This window comes from Phoenix dactylifera, chromosome 9, assembly GCF_009389715.1.
Source record: "Phoenix dactylifera cultivar Barhee BC4 chromosome 9, palm_55x_up_171113_PBpolish2nd_filt_p, whole genome shotgun sequence".
Classification (NCBI taxonomy): domain Eukaryota; kingdom Viridiplantae; phylum Streptophyta; class Magnoliopsida; order Arecales; family Arecaceae; genus Phoenix; species Phoenix dactylifera.
In genome coordinates, this window is record NC_052400.1 from 3,392,304 (window position 1) to 3,418,859 (window position 26,556).

General features: G+C 35.9%; 1 protein-coding gene across 3 annotated transcripts in view; it reads left to right on the top strand.

Moving 5' to 3' along the window:
* Nucleotides 1–3,286: 3,286 nt before the first annotated feature.
* LOC103710132 (protein GLUTELIN PRECURSOR ACCUMULATION 3) overlaps nucleotides 3,287–26,556 on the top strand; it is a 28,089-nt gene continuing 4,819 nt past the window's right edge. For all 3 annotated transcript variants that reach the window (XM_039129860.1, XM_008795752.3, XM_026805838.2), the window contains exons 1-14: nucleotides 3,287–3,651; nucleotides 3,751–3,848; nucleotides 7,121–7,259; nucleotides 7,346–7,374; nucleotides 8,055–8,151; nucleotides 8,244–8,299; nucleotides 8,421–8,528; nucleotides 9,251–9,307; nucleotides 15,487–15,578; nucleotides 17,180–17,264; nucleotides 18,433–18,585; nucleotides 19,183–19,283; nucleotides 19,459–19,638; nucleotides 19,738–19,841. In XM_039129860.1, coding sequence (XP_038985788.1) covers nucleotides 3,287–3,651; nucleotides 3,751–3,848; nucleotides 7,121–7,259; nucleotides 7,346–7,374; nucleotides 8,055–8,151; nucleotides 8,244–8,299; nucleotides 8,421–8,528; nucleotides 9,251–9,307; nucleotides 15,487–15,578; nucleotides 17,180–17,264; nucleotides 18,433–18,585; nucleotides 19,183–19,283; nucleotides 19,459–19,638; nucleotides 19,738–19,841 — 1,664 coding nt within the window. The remainder of the gene's footprint in view (nucleotides 3,652–3,750; nucleotides 3,849–7,120; nucleotides 7,260–7,345; nucleotides 7,375–8,054; nucleotides 8,152–8,243; nucleotides 8,300–8,420; nucleotides 8,529–9,250; nucleotides 9,308–15,486; nucleotides 15,579–17,179; nucleotides 17,265–18,432; nucleotides 18,586–19,182; nucleotides 19,284–19,458; nucleotides 19,639–19,737; nucleotides 19,842–26,556) is intronic.

A 26,556-nucleotide genomic window follows, 5' to 3' on the forward strand; every position in this document is an offset into this window, starting at 1 on the left:
ATTTGGGAATGAAACGTAACTTCAATTTAGAATCTTCGCTTGTAAAGTAATTAATCAGTAAAATGCTACTTATCACAAAATTTTATGAATGAAAAATTCTTAGGAGCTAGATATATGCTCGAACCATATTGTCACAGGATAATAATTTCGAGGACTAATTGAAAATTTTTGGGATAACTGAACCTTTTGTCTTTCTTAGCTTCAAGTTCTTTTCTCCTATTTGGAGAATCGGAGTTCCTAATTTTAGCTTACTTTTCTTGCAGCTTTAGCTCTCTCTTTTTTTCTTTCCTCTTATTCTACATCAATTCCCTTAGACATAGACTCCCAACCCAAAAAGTACCTCATTAGAGATCCAAAGAAGGTCAAAAGCAAGGAGAAATTCTAGTTGGGGGATCCTCCAAGAGACCTGCTCCAAGGACGAGAAGTGTGTTGGATCTATGTCGATTAACACTCGAGAAGCACTTCCCTCATTATATTCAAATCTATGAGTGATGATGCTAATTTTGTAACTTCACTAAGATCAATGAAAATTTCTGTTCCTTAAAGATCTATTAGCTTTCTCTCTTATTCTTGTACTTGTTTCAGTTTAATCTTTATATGCTTGGTTAGTAGCTTATAGATTTTTTATTTTTGCTTCATTTTTTGGCATCTGGATCGATAGATAGAATTTAAGACCCTATGATCTTACCCATTGGAAGGTCCTTTCCATCACCAAAGCCCTAATCAATAGCATCACCAAAGCCCTAATCCATCATGCGCCTATCATGATGGGTTCACCCTAGGCCACAAGTATTGGCTTGGGCCTTAGTATCTAGAGCTAGCAGGGTTACTGACTCTTCAAGCATTCCCCAATAATACCCTCAAGCTTTGTCCAGGATATTTGCTTCATCTCCTCTCTTTTTTCATGGTTTTCTAGCTTTTCTGACCATAAAGAATTGGTGGTGACTGCATACCCTTCTAGGACTATTGCTTTGGCTTTTTCTTCAAAGGTGATCCCACTTGGTTGCTTTTTGAAGGCCCGCTCCGGCTAATTCTTCCCTATCTATCGATCCAAAGCTTGTTTAGGTTTATTGATGTTAAGTGCTAGCAATTGCCACCTCTGCTCTTTGTTGTACTTTTAGTTGCATCACTAGTATATTGTTGATCTCTTATTAGTTATAAAATCATCTATATGTGATTTCAAAAAACAAAAAACTATTGCATGCCAAAATAGTATTTCTTGAAAAGTTGTCCTGCAAATATATGAAAAGATCTCTTCCTTTGAATTTTGTGCCTGCCATCAATCTTTACTAATTGCTTCAATTGTTTGATCAGGTTTTTGCAAGCCATTTTAATAGATAGATTTCTGTGAGTAATTCAATATAACTTTCCAAATCAAACTATGATAGCAATTAACTAATGTTAAAAATGTTCATCTCAAAAAAAAGGAAAAAGAAAAAAGAATAATTAATTTTCTGTATTACAAAAAAAACATTATAAAGTCCAAGAACTCGTAATAAGCATTGATGCACTTATGGTTCTTCCAAGCCATTTTGGATGCATTTAAAAGAACACAAGTAGCTTTTTTGAAAGTTTGAGAGCAATGACATGCGATTTTCTATGATACTAGTAAAAGTAAAAGATGTAAATATTTCTTTTTAAATACTTATAGTGTTTAACCAATTACTAGATTAAAAGTGGCATATAAGTATTCTCCTAACCATATCCATCCTCTTTACAAGGCTAGAATGAATGGTACGAACTAACATATTTAAAGATAAGATTTAGAGTTAAAAATTACAGGAAAACTGAAAGAGATGTAGATATGAAGTTGGCCTCTTTTCTTCTTTAAATGTGCACATGATTCAAAGGAGAAAGAAAAAACAAAAAAAATACATAATGTATACTTCGCTTACTAGCAAGGTCTACCGAATCGGATCGCATCATCCGGTTCAGACAGTATCGTGGTTGGTTCGCGTCCAAGAAACGGTTCCGGTCCTTTCCTCCCGGAATCACAGTAGGATTGGCCAAATTCGATCTTTTTTTGTGTCGGAACCAATCGATTCTGGCCGATTCCAACCGGTTCGATGATGACTCGGTGCGAACACCAAGTCAAGTAGATAATGCCACAGTGCATAAGCATTATTGTCATGGCAGTAGTGTGGCAATAATTACCACAACAGTACTATCTATGTGGCAATAATGCCACAGTGGCCTGTTGGTGGCTTTAAAAGCCCCTTCAGTGGTATTGGAAATGCTCGAGTAGGCTTTTCCAAATTTTAGCAGAGATTTTTTTTAAAATATTTTTCTGTCTAAAAAATCCACAAACAACACGGATTCAAGCTAGCTAAGGCTAAATAAGGTATACTTCCTCTCGTTTATCTTCTTATTTTATTTTTTTTGGAGAACTTAAAAAAATAGTTCAAATATTATAAATTAAGAGGAGATCATGCTAAATTTTTGAATTTGGGTTTGATTTTTTATATGCTGTAGATCTCTAGACATTGTACATGCCGACATAAAAATTTTTATTTTTAAATTTTATATAATTTTTAAAATTAAAATTATATTTTTGGATAAAAAGAATAAATTTTTTTTAAAAAAAATTGTAAAATCATAAATGCATTTAGGTACATCCAACCTACTCTATATAAAAATATTAAAGAACGCAAGTAGCTTTTTTGAATGTTTGAGAGCAAGGACATGCGATTTTCTATGACACTAGTAAAAATAAAATATGTAAATATTATTTTTTAAATACTTGCAGTACTTAACCAATTACTAGATTAAAAGTGCCATATAAGTACTAACCATACCCATTCTCTTTGCAAGGCTGGGATGAATTGTACAAACTAGCATATTTAAAGATAAAGAGATTTAGAATTAAAAATTATCAAAAAAATTAAAAAGATGTAGATATGTGGTTGGCCTCTTTTGTTCTTTAAATTTGCGCATGAATTAAAGGAGAAAGAAATAATAAAAAAATATAATACATGCTTTGCTTACAAGCAAGGCCTGCCGAATTAGACTGAATCATCCGGTTCAGACAGTACCAAAAATTGGATCAGTTTGCTTACAGAAAATGGTTCCGACCTGATCGTAGTAGGACAAGCCAAATCCAGTCCTTTTTTTGCTGTAACCAGCTGAAACGGACGGTTCCAACCAATTCGATGATAACTTGATACGAATGGATCCGTATCAAATTAAATAGCACTCAACATTATTGCTACAGTGCAATGCCACAATGCTCAGACATTATTGGTAATTATTGCCGCTGCCACAGCAACTGGGTGGCAATAATGCCACAATGTTGCTGCTATCTGGCAATAATGTCGGCCTGCCAGGGGCTTTAAAATCTTCCAAATTACATCAGAGATTTCTTTTCTTGCGAGAGATTTTGCTGTCCAAAAAAAGACTGGAACTCAAAATTGATGCCATCCGAGCAGGCCAGGGTCCCGCTAGTAGTTATGTTGCAGTGCCTGATATAATAGCGACCTTGTGTTCAAGTCGGACCCGATCTGCGCCATCGTCAACCACTCCCATTCTTCCACGCTATTTTAGCGAACTGCGCTCGAGAGGTGAGGCCGAGCGAGCGAGCGAGCGGGGGAGAGAGATGCATTGGGTTAAAGCCGAATCCTCGGATTTCAGCGGAAATCTCCCCCTCCCTCGCAGGTAATCACCTCTCCCTCTCCGTTCCTGTTTGCCACTTTCTCTCTCCTGTTGTAGTTTTATAAATTTATACGAATTTCCTGAAAATTTTCGAAATTGCAGTGGCCACACAGCCGTGAATGTTGGTAAATCGAAAGTGATTTTTTTCGGAGGCTTCGCGGACCGACGATTCCTCGACGATATCTCCGTCTACGACATCGGTATCTTTGCCTTTCATCCCCTCTCCTAGTTCCACATCGATCTTATGGCCTGTCATCAATCTGTTTGTCGAATTGCATGCTTAGTTGGCATTTGATTGATGGTGGTTTCAGTTTGGGATTTTTTTTCCTCTCTGACTTGAATAATGATAGTAGTAGTACCATTGGCAAACTAACTCGCTATCTTCTTTTCCTTGCGTTTGAGCATTTGTAAGTGTCGCATATATGTTTGAGGTTCAAAATAAGATAGGTTGTTCATTCTTTGACTTATCAGACAACAGAGTAGCCATTTTGAAAATTTTATCTAAATATTCAAAGGAAAAGAAAGGGAAACTCGATACTGTTTCAGCTAAAGGAAGCAAACTCATTTTGGTGTTTTGTATATTTTTTGCCAGAAAAACATCATCTTGGGTACTGTTAAGCTGAAAAAGAAATTGACTATTGATTTGGTCTCTGTGCAGGACTATGTTCATTCTAAAAACTTCATCACATGATAAAAATGGAAGGATAGAAAGGTGGTGTTATTTTTGCTCTTAATAGCACGGACAAACTCCTATTGAATAGTCTACTGAAATGCTTACTGATGTGTAATTCGAAGAATTTAATAGATGAGGAATTGGATATGTTGGATGTTGCGAAGAAAAGAAAACTTAGTATGTTATATCTAGTTTTCTCTAAGTAAAGCAATGTGCATCTAGATAAATATAACAAAACCTTATAAGCTTTCCTGAAAAAAAAAAAACCACAATGCCCCATAAGCCAAAATCTTTAATTTGGGGTATATAACTATGTAGTTGTCTAGTGGAGAAATTAAACCATTACTAGTGGTCAGGGCCGGCCCGAGCCCTAGGCGACTGAGGCGGTCGCCTAAGGCCTCGGGCCAATGGAAGGCCTCCGGGAGCAGAAGCTGGCTACGAGTCTTCCCCCTTGATGGAAGGGAGGTGGAGGGTTTCCTGGCCTGCAGAGGGGCAACTGGGGAAGTTGGGGACGGTAGTTTTGTTTTGGGTGGAGAGAGAGAGAGAGGAGGGATTTGGTTGGCTTGATACACGCCTGAAGCCACTCTTATCTTTCATCCCTTCTCTTTTTTGGTTTTGGTCTTGGTTTTCCTTCCCTCACAAGTCATTACTCCTGATCCAGCTGGGCCATCAGGAAGAAAGATAGGGGGATTGGAGATGGACTTCTTGGAGGGTGGAGATTCTTTTAATTTTCTCCTCTCGGTTTCTTCTCCCCTCTTGGGTGGTAGAGAGAGAAAAGGAGGGAGGGGGTTGAATGGCTGCTGTGCCGTGATGTTGCAGTTGCAGCTTCGGTGCTCACTTGAAGGGGGAGATGGTCCTTAGCAAAAGAAAAGGAGGGTAGAGAAAGAGGAGGGAGGGGGGGTTGAATGGCTGCTGTGCCGTGATGTTGCAGTGGCTGCTTGGGTACTCACTTGAAGGGGAGATGGTGGGATGGGACTTTTACTAATTAGATAGAGTGAATTTTTCACAATGACCCTACTTTCTCTTACAGAGAGGTTCCTTTGTGGACAAATTCTTTGACCGTGAAGCGCCATGGGATGACCTTTTCCTATTCTGCTCTTGCTTCACAGGATAAACAGTATTGCCAAGAACAGTTTTATGGGCCTTTTTTTTAAATATTTTTTTTTAATATTTTCATTCAAAAATTATATTAAACTGAAGAGATTTTTTGTCTACCTTTATTAGATTCATGCATCTTTGTTGAAATAGTGTACTTGACAGCAATCTATTTCCATAACATTTTTTTAGGTATTTTATATTTATTAAAAAAATTATTATTTTAAAAAAAGAGGCCTCATTTACTGAATTCGCCTTAGGCCCCCAGATGTATTGGGCCGCCCCTGCTAGTGGTGAGAACTAGTATAGTATCATTATACTGATGGTCAGAACAGCAGTGAACTGTTATTTAATTAGCACATGTTTTTGTCCCTGTACCAATGTTGCATGACAGCAATATCTGTCCTTTTTAATGTATGTTTCAGCAACCTAAGTTTGTAATTATGCAGAAATGGTTGTTATAGATGCACCCAAGTGTTTATGCATGAAAATTAGCATAGATCAAGACTATGGAATGAACATTCCAAATTAAAGGAATGGTTATTTTGGCAGAAGCATGTCTATATTCAAAATATTGCATCAAGAATATTTACACAAACATGGGTGTTTTTGAAGACTGCATGTATTAGAGTTCGGGGAAAACAGAGGAACAAAGTATTGATCAAATGAGCCCTTTTCAAGAGTTGGGGCTGAAATAGGTTTCATTTGCAGCATCAGCTGTGTACATTCATGTAGAGGCTGAACCGTTATAGTGATCTGATATAAAGACATTAAAAACAAGCCTTTGAGAAGTTGACTTTAGTGAGTTAAGCAAATGTGAGCAAAAAGCATAATTTACAGTGGGTTCCTTATTGATGAGCATGAATAATCGGTATAATTGAGCCTTTAATGCATGAGCCATGCTGCTGTCCGGCACAATTTAATGGGATAGGAATTTCTCATTTGCAGAGATGGGAAAATGCACCTGCAGTTCAGCAAATGAGGCAAGCACCAATCCAAAGGAGATGTGGACTATGGGATGCAGAATGTCATTAGGAATATCTATTGATTGCTTTTTGGATGGATCTTAGTCTAAAATGAATCAATTTTGAGAATTTGGTGGATTTTCTGACATTCAATATTGTGGCTCAGTTTTTTCCATTCTTCTCCTCTCTCTCTCTCCTCCCTCTGATTCTTCCCCTTTTTGACATCTCTTTACTCCTTTTTTTCCTTTTTAATTTTATCATTTCAAGTACCATTTTATGGTGACATGATATGTATGCTCAACAGATTAGTGGGGATGACATCAATGTTATTCTAACTTCTTAACAACCACCAGCCAAAATTATTTGAGCATATAGAATAATCAATATAGATCTAACATTAATTTTCTTATGATTTATTTTATTTATGTCTCTGCAGAATAACATAATATTTTCATACATTTTATAAATTTCTTTAGTAGACCTGGGGAACATTTTATGCTTCTTTTTAGACTTTGATATTATGCAGCTTCATGCATGTATTTGACATGTTCTATCCATTACACGTGTGTGATCCCTGGCCTGACTTGCATTGATATTTTCTTTTCTAGATTTCTGTGTGCTTGGTGCAATTAAATACGTGTATAGCTCTGAATATATAGTATAGCTTGTATCTTATTTACAGGCACTTATCTGTGACTGGGACTTTCCCAAATGACTGTTGTTTATTTTTATGTTGCAGAAAATAAATTATGGTTCACTCCTGATTGTACTGGCAGTGGGTCTGATGGGCAAGCTGGTCCAAGTCCTAGAGCATTCCATGTCGCTGTTGCAATTGACTGCAACATGTTTATCTTTGGGGGGCGTTCTGGTAGTAAGAGGTTGATGCACTGTCCTTATATTTTTGTAACTGTGACCAAATAACATGTCTTCACTAGCTTTTTACCAAGCAATATTTGCTTTTCAGGTTGGGTGACTTTTGGATGCTCGATACAGGTAAACCTATCTTAACTTTTTTGGATAACTTGCAATCTCATTGTGTAGGTTTATTATATCCCTTTGAAACTAAAATTTAATTGGTTAATGCACTAAAAAGTTATTGTCTTCTGGCCTACGGGTAGAATATAACCAATGTGCTTCACAACCAACATCTTTCTCCATATACTTTGCAAATCTTGTGATTGCCTATATTCTATGCTTGTTGTCACTCCTTGCAGCCCCTTATTGAGTTCTCTTTCGTTTGTGGTATCCTATAAGTCTGCCGATAGCTTGTTCTTGTAATTTCATGTCATTGCCGGCTGTTAGTTCCCCACCCAACCCTTTCTTTTTTAGCTTTTATCTATTTTTCAGTCATCTACATAATTCATTCCATAAACATGTAGTATTTGTCTATGGCATTTTTGTTTCTCTGACTTGTACATGTTCTACAATTGTACACTTAGTCATGTGACCTGGAATATGCTTACACGTTGAAACTAGCACACATGGTTTGATCTTATGCTCTAAAATATATGCATTTTACGTTTCCTCTATTTTGGATACATTATTTGCTCCTTAGCTACATTGCAAAATCATTCCATCTTGATGCTTCTATTTTAGAAATCCAATTATCCATCTTTTATCCCATTCAATTTCTTCTTCTATGATTAACTACAACCATGATGTTTTATTTCCAGATATATGGCAGTGGTCTGAACTAACCAGCTATGGTGATTTGCCATCACCACGGGAGTTTGCGGCTGCTTCAGCTATCGGAAACCGTAAAATTGTCATGTATATATCTGTGAAGTGATTCTAGACATGTCTGTTAAGATTGTTGCAAGTTTTTGCACCCATAAATTCATTAAAGTTCAAATGAAATGCAGGCATGGTGGTTGGGATGGTAAAAAATGGCTCTCAGATGTGTACATCTTAGATACAAGTTATTCAACTTGTCTTTCCTCCTAAATTTCTACTGTATCAGTGCCAGATCTTATAGTATATAATATAGAATCTAGAAGAGGTGTTTTAACAACCATTTCGCTGCTTATTATCCTGAACAGTATCACTTGAGTGGATGGAATTGTCAGTTTCTGGGTCAGCTCCACCACCTAGGTGTGGACATTCTGCCACCATGGTTGAGAAGCGCTTGCTCATTTTTGGTGGAAGAGGTAGACTGTTACGTCATGCTCTAATTAGCTTGTTGATTTGAGATCTGATAATCCTAAATTTTTCTCAATTATGGTAGTTGCATTTTAATCAGATTTTCTGTTTGCTTTTATAAATAATTTCTCTGGTTCAGAAATTATTTTTTAAGTATCCCTTAATGGGAATTTCTTACCATCTGTCTTTCTGTAGATGTAGTATATTTTTACCTCCAAGATATATTACCAACGATCTCAAAGATTATAATGAGAATTAGTTACAGTTTACTCTTCACTACTCAAAATTTGCTTTTGTTTATAATTCCGTAAAATTGCTCTCGAATGTCTGTCCAGTCTTCCCTCGATGTAGGAACACCAATAGATGCAACATATGTGAGAAATTGTTTGGCTGATTTTTTTTTCTTCAACTTGTTGCATGTTAAATTTGAAAAAAAAAAAAAAAACATTGACTTGACTGACCTGGCACTTTCTTGAAGATTCTGGCATTACTAATTTCTCTACTGGATTTATTACTCAGAGCATTATTAGTTAAACAATTCTAAAATTTCTTTTGTTTTGCTTGTAGATATATACATATTGTGCTTATTGAATTTATTTAAAAGCAAGATTGGAAGTTATGCAATATAAAATTATTTTCTATTAGTGTTGGAGGTCTTCACAAGAAAGTGCTTACATGCTAGAGGAACCTTGCATATTAGGCTTACTTGGTTGCATCTCACTGTTGGTAGGTGGTGGTGGACCTATAATGGGTGATCTGTGGGCTTTGAAGGGTCTTATTGAAGAAGGTAATGGTTTTGACATTTATAATTTAAATCACTAATTGATTGCATTTTTACATTGTAAAACACAAAATTGTATGCACACACAAACTCTCCATGCAAATCACAGAATATTATCCCAAGACAATTCAATTGAAAAAAAGCATCTCCATATCTAGCAAACCCAACTTTCTAATGTGTATTTATTTAATATTTGAATATATACATAACATACACTTATCATATTAATTTGCTGCATGCTCATCTATAAGCTAGCAAATCCTATTTCTTTTACTCATGTTGATATGTAAATACCATTAGCATGTATATAACTTCATGGGTTTCTCTTTCATTTTTTGGTCATTAAAATATCCTGTCATCTTGTGAGAATATTTTTGCACTTGAAGTAACTAATATGTGATATTATAATTCTATAATTGATGTCCACCAAGGTTTAAAGACCTGGTTCCAATGCCGATATCAATTGCTGACAAGGTTGGTATGTTAATAGGATGCTGGTGTACTAACATACTGCATGTTGTGGCATCTTGTTATTGTATCAAGATCCATGATTTTTCTTTTCTTCTTTTCTTTTTTTCCTTTGTCTTGATTGTTTTCGGTTGTTTACTCTTGTTTATGGTTTGTTTATGCTTGATATTATGGTTAGATGAGGTTTTATGGTCCATGATTGGGGTTATGGTCCTAGTATGTTTTTTTTCAGTGGTGCTACAGTTTTGAGTAAATTACTCCATGAAAGCATATTTGTAATACATGCATAAAATTATTTAATTTAATTAAAATAACCGGGCAAGAAGGCAATCATTTGCAATGTTTATGTTATAAGATTTATTAAGTTGAACAATTTGCTTTGTTTCAGACATGTATTCGAGAAGTATTAGACACGTATTCGAGAAGTATCATATGGTTATCAATATTCGATATGGAATGGAATATAATTTGAAGTATCCATTCTTCCAAGCTCATTAATAAAAATGTCAATATCCCCATTTTGCTAAGCAAATTTATTTGCCTTTGTAGTTTGTTCCATTTTGTTTGGCCATCTATCAGTTATCATTTTATTCATTTAAATCAATAATTGAATGTCATTGTAAATTCTTTATCTTTTGCACGAATGGTTCGATTTTGTCTTTATTCTGCAATTATATCCCCATTGTTGAAATGTCATTTAAGGTGTTAATTTTTTTTTTCTTTCAAAATGACTTTAGTGCCATTTAAGTTAACCCCAAACCTTCATGTAGAAATCTAAAACCAAAAAGGATCTAGAAAATGTATTATTTTAAAGCTTCTCTCATGTGGTCTGTGTTTGATCTGATTATTAGTTGAAGGTTATATTCCCCATGAGCACTCTATTGTTCGTCATTATATTGTATTGAGTATACCTTGACATTATTTGATTTTCATTAAATTCATTATGATCAAAACATGCTCCCAGATCCATGTACATAGAGAAGGAATAATTTCCAAAGATTTTTGCCTTAGGTGAATAGGGAAGTTCATAAAGCATAGTAACTTGTGGAGAGGTTTGTGGATTTGTGATTGCTAGGCCTCGCTGATCCTCATCTCCATTGCCATCCCTTACCCTTGAAGCTCAACCCATGCAGCATTAGGTCTCTTTATCTCCCCCTTTCCTCTTCCCTTCTTTTCCAACTCAACCCATGCAACATGGGGATTCAAATATCAAAGAATCATAGTTAATTGAGAGTAAGCAGAAGAAATTTGACAAGGATAGTTGATTTTAGCATTGCTCGACATTGATTGAGGTAGGGTTCCTTATTGGTGATGGAGTTGATGTTCCACTATAAGTAGGGCGACAGCTTATAAATTGTGTTGATGGAGCAATAGAAGTGGAGACCGATGGGGATGGGAGGGAACTGGAACATTGGTTCATGGTGGATGAAATTGCTGAGGGTTAGTGGTTCTCATGGGCAAAGAAGATACGGTTGATACAAGAGTGGGGTGGGAGTGGATGTAACAAGTTTCACAGAGGGGGGCTAGGCTTGGGTTTTGGGGGCAGGGGTCTTACTTAAATCTTGGGCCATGAGTGTTATGGGTGATTTGGAAGAAGATTGTGGTGATTAGGAAGTTACGTGAGGCTTGGTCCTGAAGTGTTGAGGAATATCAATGGCTTGAATATAAGGGGGTGTTGAGGAGAAGAGGAAGTTGATCTCCCTCCAGCAAAAATGAGTTAATCCTTGATATCACTATTATTCATAACCTGAGTTGACTTTTAAATTAGCAAGAAGGTGGTAAACTAATGTGGCGCTGAATGGAGATTGACGACAAGGGCACATATGCAAAGTAATTAGGTTTTCAAGGGCATACACTCAAGTAGCACTTCTAGGTGGGTCTTAATTGTAGTAGGTTGAGGTACCCTTTTCATAAACCCTTGGAACCTTTAATCTAAACCACCTCTTGAGGACTTTCTTACTTTCAAGACTTTTTAAGATGTCCACTTGAAATGCCCGCTCTTGCGTCCACTTCCAATTCTGGCATCAAAGACATGGGCATATGTGGAAATACACGTATTTTGGATGGTATATATGCAAAAGCTTAAATAGTTCTAAAAACTAAAAAAAAAGAAAATCAAGAAAAATATTTCACAAAATTTTAGAGTATTTTGCATCGTTTGGAAATCATTGGATATATGTTAATTTTTTTTGAATAAACATCTGAATTTAAATTATATTAAAATCCTTCGAAATTCTAAAGAATCTTGTTAGGCATCACTCTAAAGGACAAATTGTCTCTCAATTATATGGTATATCTATCTAATACATAACTATGTAAATGTCAATAAAAGTGATACAAAAGTGTAAAACTACACTTGGATATGAGCTGGAACTTAAGACTTGTGAATGGTCTCCCTAGTGTTGGGGAGGTGGATGGGCCGAGATTCTTTTGTCTTTTTTCTCTTGATAAAGACTCCTATAAACACCAAATAAAACTTATAGCTCAAAAAGTAAACTTTTCTTTATTTATTGGAGTTGAAAATGTTCTTAAAATTTTCAAATATCAAAAAATAGTTCTTGAAGGCTAGATTTATCAGTCATAAGTTAATGATAGTAGTCCTAAGAGACTAAATGTTCAAATATTGCATAAGATAGGATAGATTTCCATTCCATACTTAATATATCTCGGTTCGGTACCAGTAAAAGGCGGTGCTTCATATTTTGTTAAAACTTAGGAGGATACAACGAACCTTGCTTCGTATTTTGTTAAAACTTAGGAGGATATATCTATTATTCTTTGGATACACTAGCTATGAACAATTGATAAAATTTGGATTGTTTGAAAAACCACTTCAACGAATAATTTACAATGCAAATGTTACCATTAAGAATCAAACTGCCTTAAAAAAAGAACGACCAAAGTTGATCATGAAGCCAAGGTTTTCAGTACCAACTTGTATTAAGCCACGTGGGACATACCATACTGATCCCAATATCAATATGATATGGAGGTTGAGTATGCCCTTGCAACGACATATGGTATAGGTGCTATGTTGACTCTAGTAGTATATTATGCAAGGTTTTAAGCATAGGTATTGGGCCTAGTACTGATTTTTGGTCGGACAGATATGGCATTGAGCTGTCCTGTACTGACACAAGGTACAGGGCTTTCTAGCACTACCATATCAGGATGGCTAGAAATCATTTTTTTTTGCTTTTCCTTACTTTTTAGATTTTTATGCATGATGAAGATATTTAGGCTAGCTTTTTTTTAATATTAAAAAAATATTTTTAAAGGCTATGTGATAATTGAGTGTCTATATTGATATTGACACTTAATTATCAATCAATTAATAACATTTATGAGTCAAGAATAGCAAATATAATATAGTTTTGAAATAAAAAAGTTAGAATAACTCACTTTAATACTCTAATCCTATGTAGAATGTCAATGTCTCATTCGAGTCTTGCTAGTAATTTGAACACGGAATATTATTCCAGCTTGGAAATTGTCCTCATCCCTGCTAGTCATAAGATGTTGGATAATGACTTGGCCATGGCTCCTGATGTTGTGGATGTGTGTACATCTGCTACTCATCGAAGCCCTGCTTAGGGTGGTAGGAAGTAACATTGTACTCCGATCCTTAAATATAGACAGATCCACATAAGAGATAATGTGCAGAGTTGGATGCCTTCCTGTCACCCATTGCGTTAATAATCAGCTTCTTGGTGTTCCTCATCTTTGGGTAAAGAAAACCCATCTACGGAAACTTCTCATGGTTAACTGTCTCTACTGCATTGACCAAATCTGCATATTGCTCCAAGAATGTATTATTCAAAATGATTACCCCGATTCTCATGTCTTCACTGACTCGACATACTTGTCATCCGTTCATTACATGTAAACATAGTTACAGGACCGACTTTATTATCAAGGTGGCTCTCCAAAGCTATATAATGCGTGCAAACTGAGTCATGCTTGACCTCAGTAATTATCAAATGCATGTTCCATATTTTTATCGATAAACAAAATGCAAGATAATTAGTGTAGAATTGTTCTCAGTAATTTTCAAACACATGTTCCGTGTTTTTAACATTAAATCATTTTTTACAATTTTTTAGTAATTTTCCTAAAAATAGCTGGAAAATTAGAAAATTACATAATAATAAAATACAAGATGACAATTTTAGAATTCATATGTTCCATATTTATTACATTTAGCTAACATTTTTAAATTTTTTATTTATTTTTTGATTAAAAATAATCTAAAAATTAGGAAAATAATTAACTACTCAAATGCATGACAATAAAATTTAAAAATTTCATTTATACTTTAGGACATCTGTTGATTTCTTTTCAGATTTGTAAGGACATTGTAAATTTTTAATTATTTTCTTGATTAAAATATTAGTTATGTTTACAAATATTTTCAAGAAGATATCCAGCCATAAAAATTGTAGCATGTGCAATTGTGGATCCTACAAATGCAAGTATGTATCAATTTTTTCAAACTAAAAAATTATATATTGGTTGGAAAAATCACCATATTGTAGGATTCTCTCCACCCTATAACATATCCAAAATTCAAATTAAAAAAAAAATGATATGGGTTTTCTCCCTTTTTTTTCAATTTTTGCTAACTTTGGGTCAAAAAAGGGAGATCGGTGAGCCTCAGCCAAATGGAGTACCCTCCTCGGTTGTCGAGTTGGCATCCCCTCCCTGATGAGAGGAAAAAAGGTCCTTATCCTCTTCTTGCTCTTTTCTTGCTTCCTCTCTCCCTCTCTCTCTTCGTCTCTCTCTTTACTCTCTTTCTCACATTATGAGGTTAGAAGGGCCTTACAAGATGCTTAACGGCATAGTTGAACCCAGCTCCCCTTTTTCTTTTAAAAAGGTGTCATGAGGTGCCTCGGACAAGACGACCTTGTATTGATAATACCGGTATTAATATAGGTCAATGCCGATCATATCACTCCTGACTGGGATGACCCTCTTGGGGTTGGATTCGGCGACTAGGCGCCTTGGTGCTGGAATGCTAGCAGCGGTATTTCAAACCATGACTATTGTGTGTTTGTCAGTATATTGTACCAATTCCTAGAGTTAAACCATGAGTATATTGTACCAATTCCTAGAGTTAAACCTTGATTGATACTAATTGCACACACATATTTAAATAAATGGTAACATGCCCTAAAATGACACTTAAAGGAAAAACAATTTATAAAAAGTGTTATCCATGATTGTTTTGGTCAATTTTGGCTGAAACTAGGGCAAAACTCAATTTCGGTTGAAACTAATAAGAACTAGCTGGAACACCAAAATAGGAGTTAGTTTCATCTTAGTCTCATTCAAAACACAAAACTTTGATTTAAACTAGTTGTTGACTTTTTAAGTGAATATATTCTATGTTCTCTTGAGTATTTTACTTGATAGTGCTTTGGCTTTCCTTTATAGTAGTTGTCTGCAACCTGCCCTTTTCTTTTATTTCAAGCATTATGAAAGCGTGATATACTAAATTCTCCACATCCAAAGGCATATACGGTTTTTTGGCAATTCTTGTTGATTGTTTAAGTACATATTTCCGTAATTTGGTGTAAGTGCAGTTTGACAATGTTGCTCAAGTATTATTATGTCAGTAACTCAATTTTGGATGTATTAAATTTACTTGTTTAATCATTTTTTACTGATCACCTTTTGAATTACTTGAATTGGGATCATTTCCATCTTCAATGAGAAAGAGAACGAGACACCAGGGTGGACTCAGTTAAAGCTTCCTGGACAAGCCCCATCTCCTCGCTGTGGCCATACAGTAACTTCTGGAGGACACTATGTAAAGTCATTTTTATTTGTCATTTTAGATGTTTTGTTTGGTTTCTTGTGCATGCATCATTTTTTTCTTCATTGCTGCTTTAGTTATAAGATGTGAGTTGTATATTAGTTAAATATATTGCAAACATAGAACCTGAGTACTTTAAATGAGAACTAAGGTTTTGTAATCTGAGCTGTCAGGTGCTGCAAATCTTTAAGTCTGAAACTTAGAATACTCATATTCCTTTCAAGTGCATGGAGCTGATTGCTTGATTTTTCTTGCAAAACAAGATGCTTCATATTGAGCCTTAATATCTTCACGTAATTAAACAGGTTTATAGCCTATATCCATTCCATATCAAAATAACTCATTAAATTTATCTTTAATATTTCCTTGGACTTTATTTTGGATTGACCTTTAGTTACTCATCTGAAACTAGGATCTGTAACATAATTGCTTGGTGATGCAGTGTTTCATGATCATAAACCTTTTTAGAAAAAGTGTTTGGGAAGTTAGTACATAAATATTCTCAATGTCCCAAAACAATTATCAGATATATTAACGAATTTCCTTTAGCTTGGGGGATGGTGACAGAAAGGACACCAAGTACCTAAATATGCACATGCCCCTTGCAGATTGTCATCGGAATTATATGTTATGGCCGAAACACCCAGGAAGTTAATGGGCTTGTCAGTAAGATGCAGGATTTGTTTTCCACGGGAAGTTTCATGCTACTTCATCTGTTACCTAAAGTTCTAAGGCTCATTAATGTCTTTCTTTTGGTAGGGATGGATAAATATCAAAAACTGGATGAATAAGTATTTGCAACAAAACTTGAAGGACCGACATAAGGAAGAATTGACTGCATAATATATATTTGAATATTACAGAGTGAACAACTGAAGAATGAAGTATCTGATACTAATACCAGGGTGACTAGTTGGTTTGGGAAGACAAACTGATGAAAACCCATCGTTCCTCAAGTTGAAATCTTATTGTTCTATTCTTTCTGTTCTTGTTGTCCCTTTCGTATAAAGGGACAGCCTTCATTCATCATATTTATCTGTATCGCTTATCACATTTTCGTGCATCTGCTTATTGGTTTGTCTTTATTCATCTTTTTTTTTTTGGCTATTGTATGCCCTTTTTTGACTTGCAAAACATATTTTAGGTTGTCTTGATATTCAACTGTAAGTGAATTTGAAATGACCATTGAATAATTGATAGATGACAACTTTTCAGTATCATGAACATTCTTAAGCAATCAAATGATTATGTCTTGAGCTTTGCATATAACCCGATAAGATATAAAACTTCGTGAAAGCATGAAAGGCAAATAAGAAGAATTTCATGAAGAAAGTGGGTTAGTTGAGATCTGTTGGCCTTTTACCTCTATCTACTGTTCTATGATTTTCTTGCAAGCAGATAATTTCAATTGCACTGAGCAATTAGGCGGATGTTTCAGGCCCGTGGAGTTTATGATTGCTTACTGTTTCATTAATCATTTTTTATGTTTCAGTTTGACTTGTTAATGAGTTTCTTGTGATCGTCTTAAGCGTCACAGGTTACACCTCCCCTCCTCTTTTGCTTGATTGATTTTTCTAAATTTATTCTTTATGCAGCTGTTGTTATTTGGTGGGCATGGAACTGGAGGTTGGCTCAGTCGGTATGATATCTATCACAATGACTGCATTATTTTGGACCGGGGTAAGTGTTAAACAACAGAATGGCTAGATAGTTGGGGAGTAGCATTGGCAGCCAAGGGACCTTATTCATGATTTGACTCATGAGAGTGCATGTCTGTGTCTGTGTGCATGTGAATGCATAAAGATGTGCAGGCACACACTTGTTTTCATGTGTGTTATATATGTTTACATGTACATAAATTTACATAGAGTTTTTAAATGGAGGATCCACACTGTGCATCTTGATTTACATCACAAAAACTACCTAGAAAGAAAAACTAAATATTCTAGGGGTCAAGTCATCCAAAAATTAACCATTTACATGACCTGGTAATGATATTTTGCATGATTTATTGTATGGAAGCATCCAAATCTATTGGATATTGTTTTATACATTTTATTCTGCAGAGATCATGATCAATGGTGTAGATTGCATTTCAGATTGTTGTTTATTGATTTTTCATCAGTATGAGTGAAGCCTTAATCCTTTTGGAATGAGAACAATCTCTCTCTCTGTCTCTGTAGTATCTCTCTTTCCTCTCTCTTTTTTTAGTGCTAATCCCGAGTGACATAAGATTTCATGGATTAGATATTTTAGCTGTTTTGTGTAGACTTTTGTTATAAGATCAAAAAACCTGGACGGTGCACAAGTTTTGTCTGTATTCTGGTTTACAATCAATGACTCATCTAAAAGACCTAATGGAAAATATTTTTTTTATTTGTTTCGCTGATTTTTGGAATGTCAACATACAATAGGATCTTACTTTGTCTTTTATTCTAACCTAGGTGTTTTAAAATAAATGTGACTCTGTTATTGGTTATAGAAAATTATATTTTGGGCACCAGACAGTAGACTTGTAGTGTTTATTTTGATAAACTCGTCGCTGTCTTCATTTATTTTGATATATCTATATATCTATATATATATATATATATATATATATATTCCTTATATTCCTAACTGTTTGATTTTCTTGTGTATATTGTTTGGTTCTTTGTCCTGCATTTTGCTTCACCTGTAGCCATGCTTCTGGTCATCTGGATAGGAAAACATCTCACTTCCTTCCATACATGGGATCATTTAGATAGAAAACATTTCTTGCGTGCAAAGAGTGTCCAACATCATACTTTTGTTTTTCCTTTTTTGCCTTCAAAGCTACATTGCAGTTGTCTTACTACATGTCTTCCAGTCTCTGTGCAGTGGAAGCTCTTGACTACAAGTAATGAACTTCCTCCGCCTCGAGCATATCATTCCATGGCTTGCATTGGTGCTCGCTATCTTTTATTTGGGGGCTTTGATGGAAAGTCTACATTTGGTGATTTATGGTGGCTAGTTCCAGAAGGTATTAACTTTTCTTAATGTGGTGAGATGAATGGTCCTTGTGCGACTTTTTTCTACAAAGAAAGCCACTGGACCAATTTAATCTAGCCATTTCAAAAAACAGTTCCATATTATATTTACTGAACTGCTTAGAAGCAGTTCCTATTTTTGGGTAAGAGAAGCAGTTCTTTTTGATGATGCAGATTACAACTGTATCTGACTTGATGATGATATACCTGTGACTGTATGCAGCATTGTTGCATGTTGTCCTCTCAGGACATGGTCACAGATTTGTAAATTTGCAATCTTTTTCAGCTTTGATCGGATGGCTGTCTTTATGTCCTGCTTCCAAATGAAGAATCATAGGCAGTTCATGCTTGAAAACAAAAACTGTTGAAAAAGTAGTTCCAAGCTTCTTTCCTAAGTTTTTATCTGACTCTAGCATTCCATCTTTCCAGTGGCTATCCCAATTATCTTCCTAATTAGTCCTGTAACTTAGATCTTTTCCATGTTAATCATCATCTGCTCTGTCTGGTGTCAATAGTTATTTGTAATTCTCACAGAAGATCTAAGAACATTATGTACGTCTGAGTTCTCTTCCAATATGATGCTTTTGCAGATGATTCTATTGCAAAAAGATTACTCTCAGCTCCTCCAGATATTCTTCCAGAAAGCAAATCTGTCACAACATTAAGTGGTTCACCACAGTCTTTACCAAAGGTAATGAAGGATGATGTAAAACTCAGGGTCTATAATAAGTATCCATTCTGTCTGCATACTTCAGATAGTGTGGTTTTTAACATTTATAAGCACTTATATTAGTGACTATGATCAAGCGGGATGGTGCATTGCTAATTGTGGCAGAAGTATTTTGCTGCCATATTTTTTTTTGCAGGAAAGCCAAACTGAACAATCTCCAATTTTAGAGTTACAAAAAAGATTAGGAATTTCAATTTCTTCTTCTAAAGCTCAAGTAAATCTTGTTGATGAAATGGAGGACAAAGAACTTCATGAGTTATCATCAAGGTTGGCTGGAGAAACACTACCTACTAGAGACCAGGTTGCATGCATTCAGGTATTTTTTTTTTGACTTGTGGTTACTTGTTATCTTTCTTTTCTTCATTTTAGAATAAAGTTTTTTTTTTCTCTTTTAATTATTAAAGCTGAAGTGCAGGCACTTCGTGACCACTGGAGAAAATCTTCAGAACGTTCAATACAACTACAGGAGCTAGGACCATTGCTGCGAGACTATCAACGTCTCATAATTCATAAACACTTGTAAGCTCTTTTAATTCACTTCTGCATTTTTTTTCTTTTCCTCTTTATTGAATATGTTAGATCAACTGAGATTATTGTTTCAGATTACTTTGATTGTAGTTCAAACAAGCTTGATGATTAATGCTTGGTATGACTTTACATGGTCACCTTGCTCTAAACCTTGACTTTCAAGTGGATAAAGTAAACATAACTTATCTAGTTATATAAGATTGTTTATTTTGTCGTGAGTCGTGACGGTGAAATAATACTGCACATCAACTGTCTTCAGCCCTTTGAGCTTATGATAAGAGGGAACGATGGGCACCTAAAATTATGTACTTTGTTATTAAAAATGCTCACCTCACTTTAATGTAGCAACTCATTGTATAGAAAAGGGTTGGTCTTGGATGACCGCTAGAGGCCAGCCCAACTTGCACTGAATTTGTTAGTAGGTCAGTTGAGCTGACCTTGACTCAGAGGGGAGGTTAAGATAAGAAATGGGGAAAGAGTAAGAGGAAAAGGAGTAGTTGGAGTTGTGCTAATGGTTGGTGATGGGTGTGGTGAAGTGGTGTGGCATCAGGGTGAGATGATGTGACAGTGGCTGGGCCCAGAGAGGAGGTTTCTATTCAATTTGGCAATCAATTCAATCTGCCGATGAATGGCTCGTATTCAGCTTGATTTTGAACCCAATCAAGCTCAAAATGGATGTAACTGAGCCGACTTGATTCTGGTTTTCGGGCTCAAAGTTAATTCCAAGCCAAGACCACAGCTTGTTCAGGCTGGCTTAATTAGGACCCCAAATATAGTTATCAAAATTATGTATACTAATAACCGGTCATTGAAATCAGTCCAATGGCTAAAAATAATATCATGGTTTTGTCACATTTTTATGTTCATGATGTGATGGGTAACATAGGTGTAGACTTTCATATTTTGATGTTTAGTGAACCATGCCATCATGTGTTTGTTTAAGCGAGGTCTTAAGTTTTAGGCTTGGATTAAATCTTACTTTGTTTGATGGTATCATGCTATTGGAAACAGGCTCTTGTTCAGCTTGGGTCAAAACTAGGCTTGATCAACTTGATCAAATAGGAAAAATGCCAAGCTTGATCCTGAGTTTGAGGATTGAAACAAGTTTCAAGACATGCTTGATCAAGCTCACTCCACCTAGTTACCATGGAAGAAAGTAGTCTTGAGGAGGCGAGGAAATTGAAACATAGGAGAGGTTAAGAGAAAATAGGGGAAAGTGGAGGAAGGAGGAGTTCAGGGTGATGGGTGGTGGCATGGTGGGAAAGCACAGCATGATAGAGCAGGGTTGAGCAAGGAAGAAAGGAGAGGGAGGTCGAGGAGAGGATATCAAAGGTAGACAGGAGAGGTGGCACAGAGATGGGGGCTTAGGCATGAGTTTAGTTTATTAATTTTTAACAGTATATGTTGTGAGTTAGGTTTATGCTGAATGAGTTTGTATTCTCAAATCTGAATTCAGCCCAAACTAATAGGGGTTTAGGCTTCTGTATTCTGTACCTGATGCATGAACATAAGTTGTCAGGTTATGTGTGTGAAAAGGAGGTTAGATATAGTCAAACTGGCAGGTCAGTTCCACAATTGCCAACTATAGAAAAAATTCTTGCTGGATTCAACTTCTATTCATGCTCCTAACTCTTTTCTAAAGTTGGCTATTTGGAGATCTTTGGGCTTCACCTGAGCATTGATGACATTGACCTCGAATGTCAGTAGATTTTAAAGGAAAAATCTGAACATCAAATTGAGTTTCTTTTTCTGAGATTTCCATTTAGATTCTCTATATTTAGGTGATATTTAAAAGATACATTAGTTTACTTTCCCTTTTTAGTAATATTTGGGAGACTTGAGATCTAGAGTACATTGCTTAGTTTACTTTTTCCTACTAATCATTCTATTCCAAGGTCTGCTGAACCGGTATCGGAACCTGTACTGGTCGGTGGATGGGTCAATACGTTACCGAACTGGTACCATACTGGCACAATATGCTTGGGCGTGCCAATTACGGTACCGGTTTGGTACTGCACCGACACAGTACGCTTCGGCTTCATTTTTTTGTGAAGTTTTTCAAGTTGATTGAATTAATAATCAATATTTTGGAACTTTTTCAATGATTTTAAGTCTAGTTTGATGTTTTTTTTGATGTTTTTTGATGTTTCTATTATTTCAGTTTAACCTAAATGATGCATCTTATTGTTTTAAAATGATACAAATCATAAAATAATTAGTGAGATATTGCATACTACAAGAAGCAATATGAAATATTCTCAAATCAAGTAGTGAGCTAAAAAATATAAACTAATGCAATTAATTACATATATTTAAAGTACAACATACATATCGATATTTAAAATTTTGAGTAGTGATGCCTCTTGTAGATTTCTGAATCATTAGTATAGTCAGGAGCCACATCAACCCACTCGTCTAACCAAGTGGCATTGTAGTCTTATATGCTCATCCCATAAGGAACACGCTTTGGATTATAAGTACCCTCGGATCTCTTGCTGAAGCACTGTTTCTGAGAGGTATTCTCTGACTGATAAACTAGCTAATAAAACAACGTGAAGAGGACCCATCTGAATATGCCGGTAGTAAAATTCGATCCGTAAGATGCTCCGGGCTGCGTAGGGTAGTAGCCACCGAAAGATGCCTCATACGTACTATGTTCATATCCATACTCGTATGGATCATAGGATGCCTATAGTTGTAGATAATAGGATCTAATATACGACTCGAAACTTGATAAATAGATTCTACTCTACGTGCGAGGTCATCTGCATCTATATCATGCCCTCCTGAATGACCTCGAGGAGTCCATCTTTTATATGCAATTGGATTCTTGCAGGCTCTACCAAATTATGCACCGTAGTCCTTATCCTATCTAGCATGCATAAATTGGGACTCACCGGTGAATCGAAGACCATCCTATAGCTGTCTCATAAATGGTGGTCTTATGTCCTCAACTCCTGGCCAGTAGATCCATGACCACTAGAACTGCTGCTCCTGGTCTTTGAATCTGAGTGAACTAGTTCTTCGGCACTCTCTATTGAGGCTGCAAGTGTCTCTTATTTTTTTGGTGGGCTAGACAATTGTCTTTTTATCCTTCGTGCCACTCGTTGTATGTTTACCATTCGTTTTCCTATCTGCCTGGCTATATTAGGAGGATATATGTCGTCCTCCTGACCAAGTCGACCGGATAGCGTAGTGGCATCGTCTATGTATTTCTCGATCATATCTCTGAGAGGATATTTCAGACAAGGAGTCATGTGATGACAAGCTCTCTTATGGGGATGGCTGATCAGCTAGAAAGATGCGTGAAATATTGCTCTCTACCCATTGCACTGCATTGACCCTAGCCTCGCTAGCTACGAAACTAGTCGGTCGTGGAGGCGATCTTCGTTCATCAAACTCCGGCTCTTGCTGCTTGCTAACAAGCTATCCAATCATAGGATCATTCTCATCATCAACGAAAACACTATTGATCGAATTTATGTACTTTAGTTTCACTTTCTTTTGAATGCACTTCAATCTCAACCTTAGATTGTAGTAAACATATACAAGGTCGTTGAGGCCTGACTCGTAGTATGAGAGCCCAAATCGAGCCTTATGCCTGACTACCTCATCCTACTGCCACTGATCATTCAAGCTCGTTTGCATGACAGCTTGTATCTATGCCTCATCATTTGAAGCGGACGCCTTCTTTGACTCTCTAAAGTGATAGAAAGGTAGCTCTGCCGCTCGGCAGTCCACCTTCAGCTTCTTGGAAATCCTCTTATTCACTGCTTTGAAATCAGCGAAGCGCTTATTCATCAATTACCGAACCTTCTCTAGGCATTTTCGGCATCTGGTTACCTCTTCTTTCTTGAACTTTGTGTTGCACCACTTGCACTTCTAATGGTGCCAATCCGAGAGCATTTGCACATAATCCCAACCAATGTTACATTCTGGCTCCTTTTTTCTTGATGGCTCTATTCCTACAGGTTTATTAACTACATCAGTTTATCAATTATTTAAAAATAGCAAAATTTTGTGATGATGAAGATAAATTTTTTTACATCAGAAAATACATATGATTTATCTAATACATAATACTTATATTATTTATTTATTTATATATTTTTAATAATTTTTAAATTTAAAAATATTTTAAATATCATAAATTCAGAAAATCTGTTTTCTACTTCAGAAATTACGCTTATCATTTTACATTTTTTTAAATTTTATTTTTTGATATATTGTTTCTTTTTTTAATTCAAAAATATATTTTTAATTTTTAAAAATTATATATAATGCAAAAATTAAAAATTTTTAAGCCATCGTGTAGATCATCCATAGATCTAAACATATAATAAAATCAAGCCCAAATTAAAAGTTTTGGCATGATCTCTTCTTATTTTGTAAATTTCGAGTTATTTTTTTAAGCCCCCAAAAAATGAGGGAATGAGATAGGAAAAAGGAAGTACACCTTATTTAGGCTTGAATTTTCCTTCAATTGTGCTGAATCGGTATGATTTTCGCCGTGAGGGAAAGGGAGAAAACTAGAGCTTAGAAATGGGCCTTTCCAACATCTTTTAATCAGCAAACAAAAAAAAAGGGGAGGAGGTTCGATTCAGAACCGGATCGACTCGATGCGAACTGTCCGGTTCGAGCTGGTTTCGAATGGTTCGGGCCTTTTCTGGCTGGTTTCGCTTAGAAACGGCCGGAGCCGACTCGAACCAGCCGAAACCGATTCCAATAGGTGAACCGAGCCGGTTTCCCATTGGGTCAGTTCGGTACGGGCCGAACCGGGCAGTTCGGTCTGGTTCAGCCTCCCTTGTTCTACTCCTTCAAGCTTTAAAGAGGAGAAGCTAGCAATCGAACATCTCTTCCTGATTTCTCATTTCTTCATGCTCAACTAATTCTGCCCCTTCAATTACTCTTCTTTTCCTTTCATTTGTCCTACATCCTCTTCATAGTTCTAATTTCTACTAATATTTTGTTGCTATTCACATTTCCCAGCTGGAAGTAGAGAATAAAGATACCTTAGCTGATTTTACTTTTGGCAACAAAATTTGAGCAATTTTCCTTCTTTTTGATTGCGTCAGTTGGGAGTAAAGCAACTAGATCATGGCCCAATGTTTATGTGGCGCTGAGGAAGCTTTTCAAGGAAATCAACATAAAATTAGAGGTTGTTATGAAAAATGTTAAGATTTATGAATTATTGAGTGACCTTCTATGTAAAATGTTCCAATCCTTTCTCTGCCATGATCACAGCACATTCATTTTAGGAACTGTCTTTTTTGAAGCCTCTACTTTTTCATGTATTGATCCTCAAATCAATAAGGAAGCTGGTGATATGTAGAAATTAGTTGATGTGCACTTGGATTGCCCATGCAGATTGTTTTGTCAGTATCTAGAATTTAATGCTCAACCTGAAGAGCATCCCAAAATTATTTAAATATGTATATAAATAACAAGGTCTAAATCCAAACCCATATGTTATGAGCAAGGTCCACCAAACCGGTACCGACACCCATACCGGTCGGCGCCTAGGACGGTTTGGTACCGGTTTGGCACCGTACTGAACTGGTATAGGTAGGGCGTGTCGGTTCGTTCTGAACCGGTATAGGTAGGGCGTGTCGGTTAACGAACCGACATGCCTTTTTTTTTATAGACTTTTTAAGAATAGTTAATTGTAATCATTCTTTTTGAACTTTTTCAACGATCTTAAGTCTAATTTGATTTTTTTTATGTTTTCTTGATATTTTTGATGTTTCTATGATCCCAGTTTAACTTAGATGATGCATCTTATTGTTTTAAAATGATACAAATTATAAAATGATTAGTGAGATATTGCATTTTGTAACGAACAACATAAAATACCTCAAATCAAGTAGTGACGTAAAAATTAAAAAATAATACAAGCAATTACATATATTTAAAGTCCAACATACATACCGATATCTAAAATCGGGTCGAGTGGCGATGCCTTTCGTAGATATTCAGATCATTAGCATAATTAGGAGGCACATCAGCCCACTTCTCTAATAAAGCGGCGTAGTCTTGTACGTTCCTTTTATAAGGAACACGCACCGGGTTCTAAGTACTCTCGGATCTTTTGTTGAAGCTCTGACTCTGAGAGGTATTCTTTGGCTGATAATACGGTTGTGGAGGGGCCCATTCGAATATGCCGGCAGCAAAATCCGACATGTAAGATGCTTCGTGCTGCGTAAAGTAGTAGCCACCAAAAGATACCTCAGACGTACCATATCCATATCCGTATCCGTATAGGTCATAGGCTGTCTATAGTTGCGGTTAATAAGATTCACATCCACTTCCATATTCATCTATCTCATAAGCAATAGGGGTGTGTATTTTACTTGATCATTGGTTGGAGGGTTAGGGATTTTCTTTTCACCTTCGTCAATAATTCTAGCTTTTTTTTTGAAGGAATACAAGACTGATGTTCAATAAAGATTTCCACCTCACTAGAGGGAACTTGGGAGCACATATTAACTACATCTCTATCTTTCTTCAAAGCCACTAAACCATTGTCTAAATCCTTACTAGGAATTCTAAACCAATAAGTCATTGACCCTTGCTCTCCTAACTGTTCCACCATGTCATCTATATCTAGTAAAGATAATTCATCAGGGTTGTTATCATCCCAGCAATCAATATAGCATCTGGATACTTTTTTCTTGGTTCATCCACAAAATAGCCACCGTGATGGAAC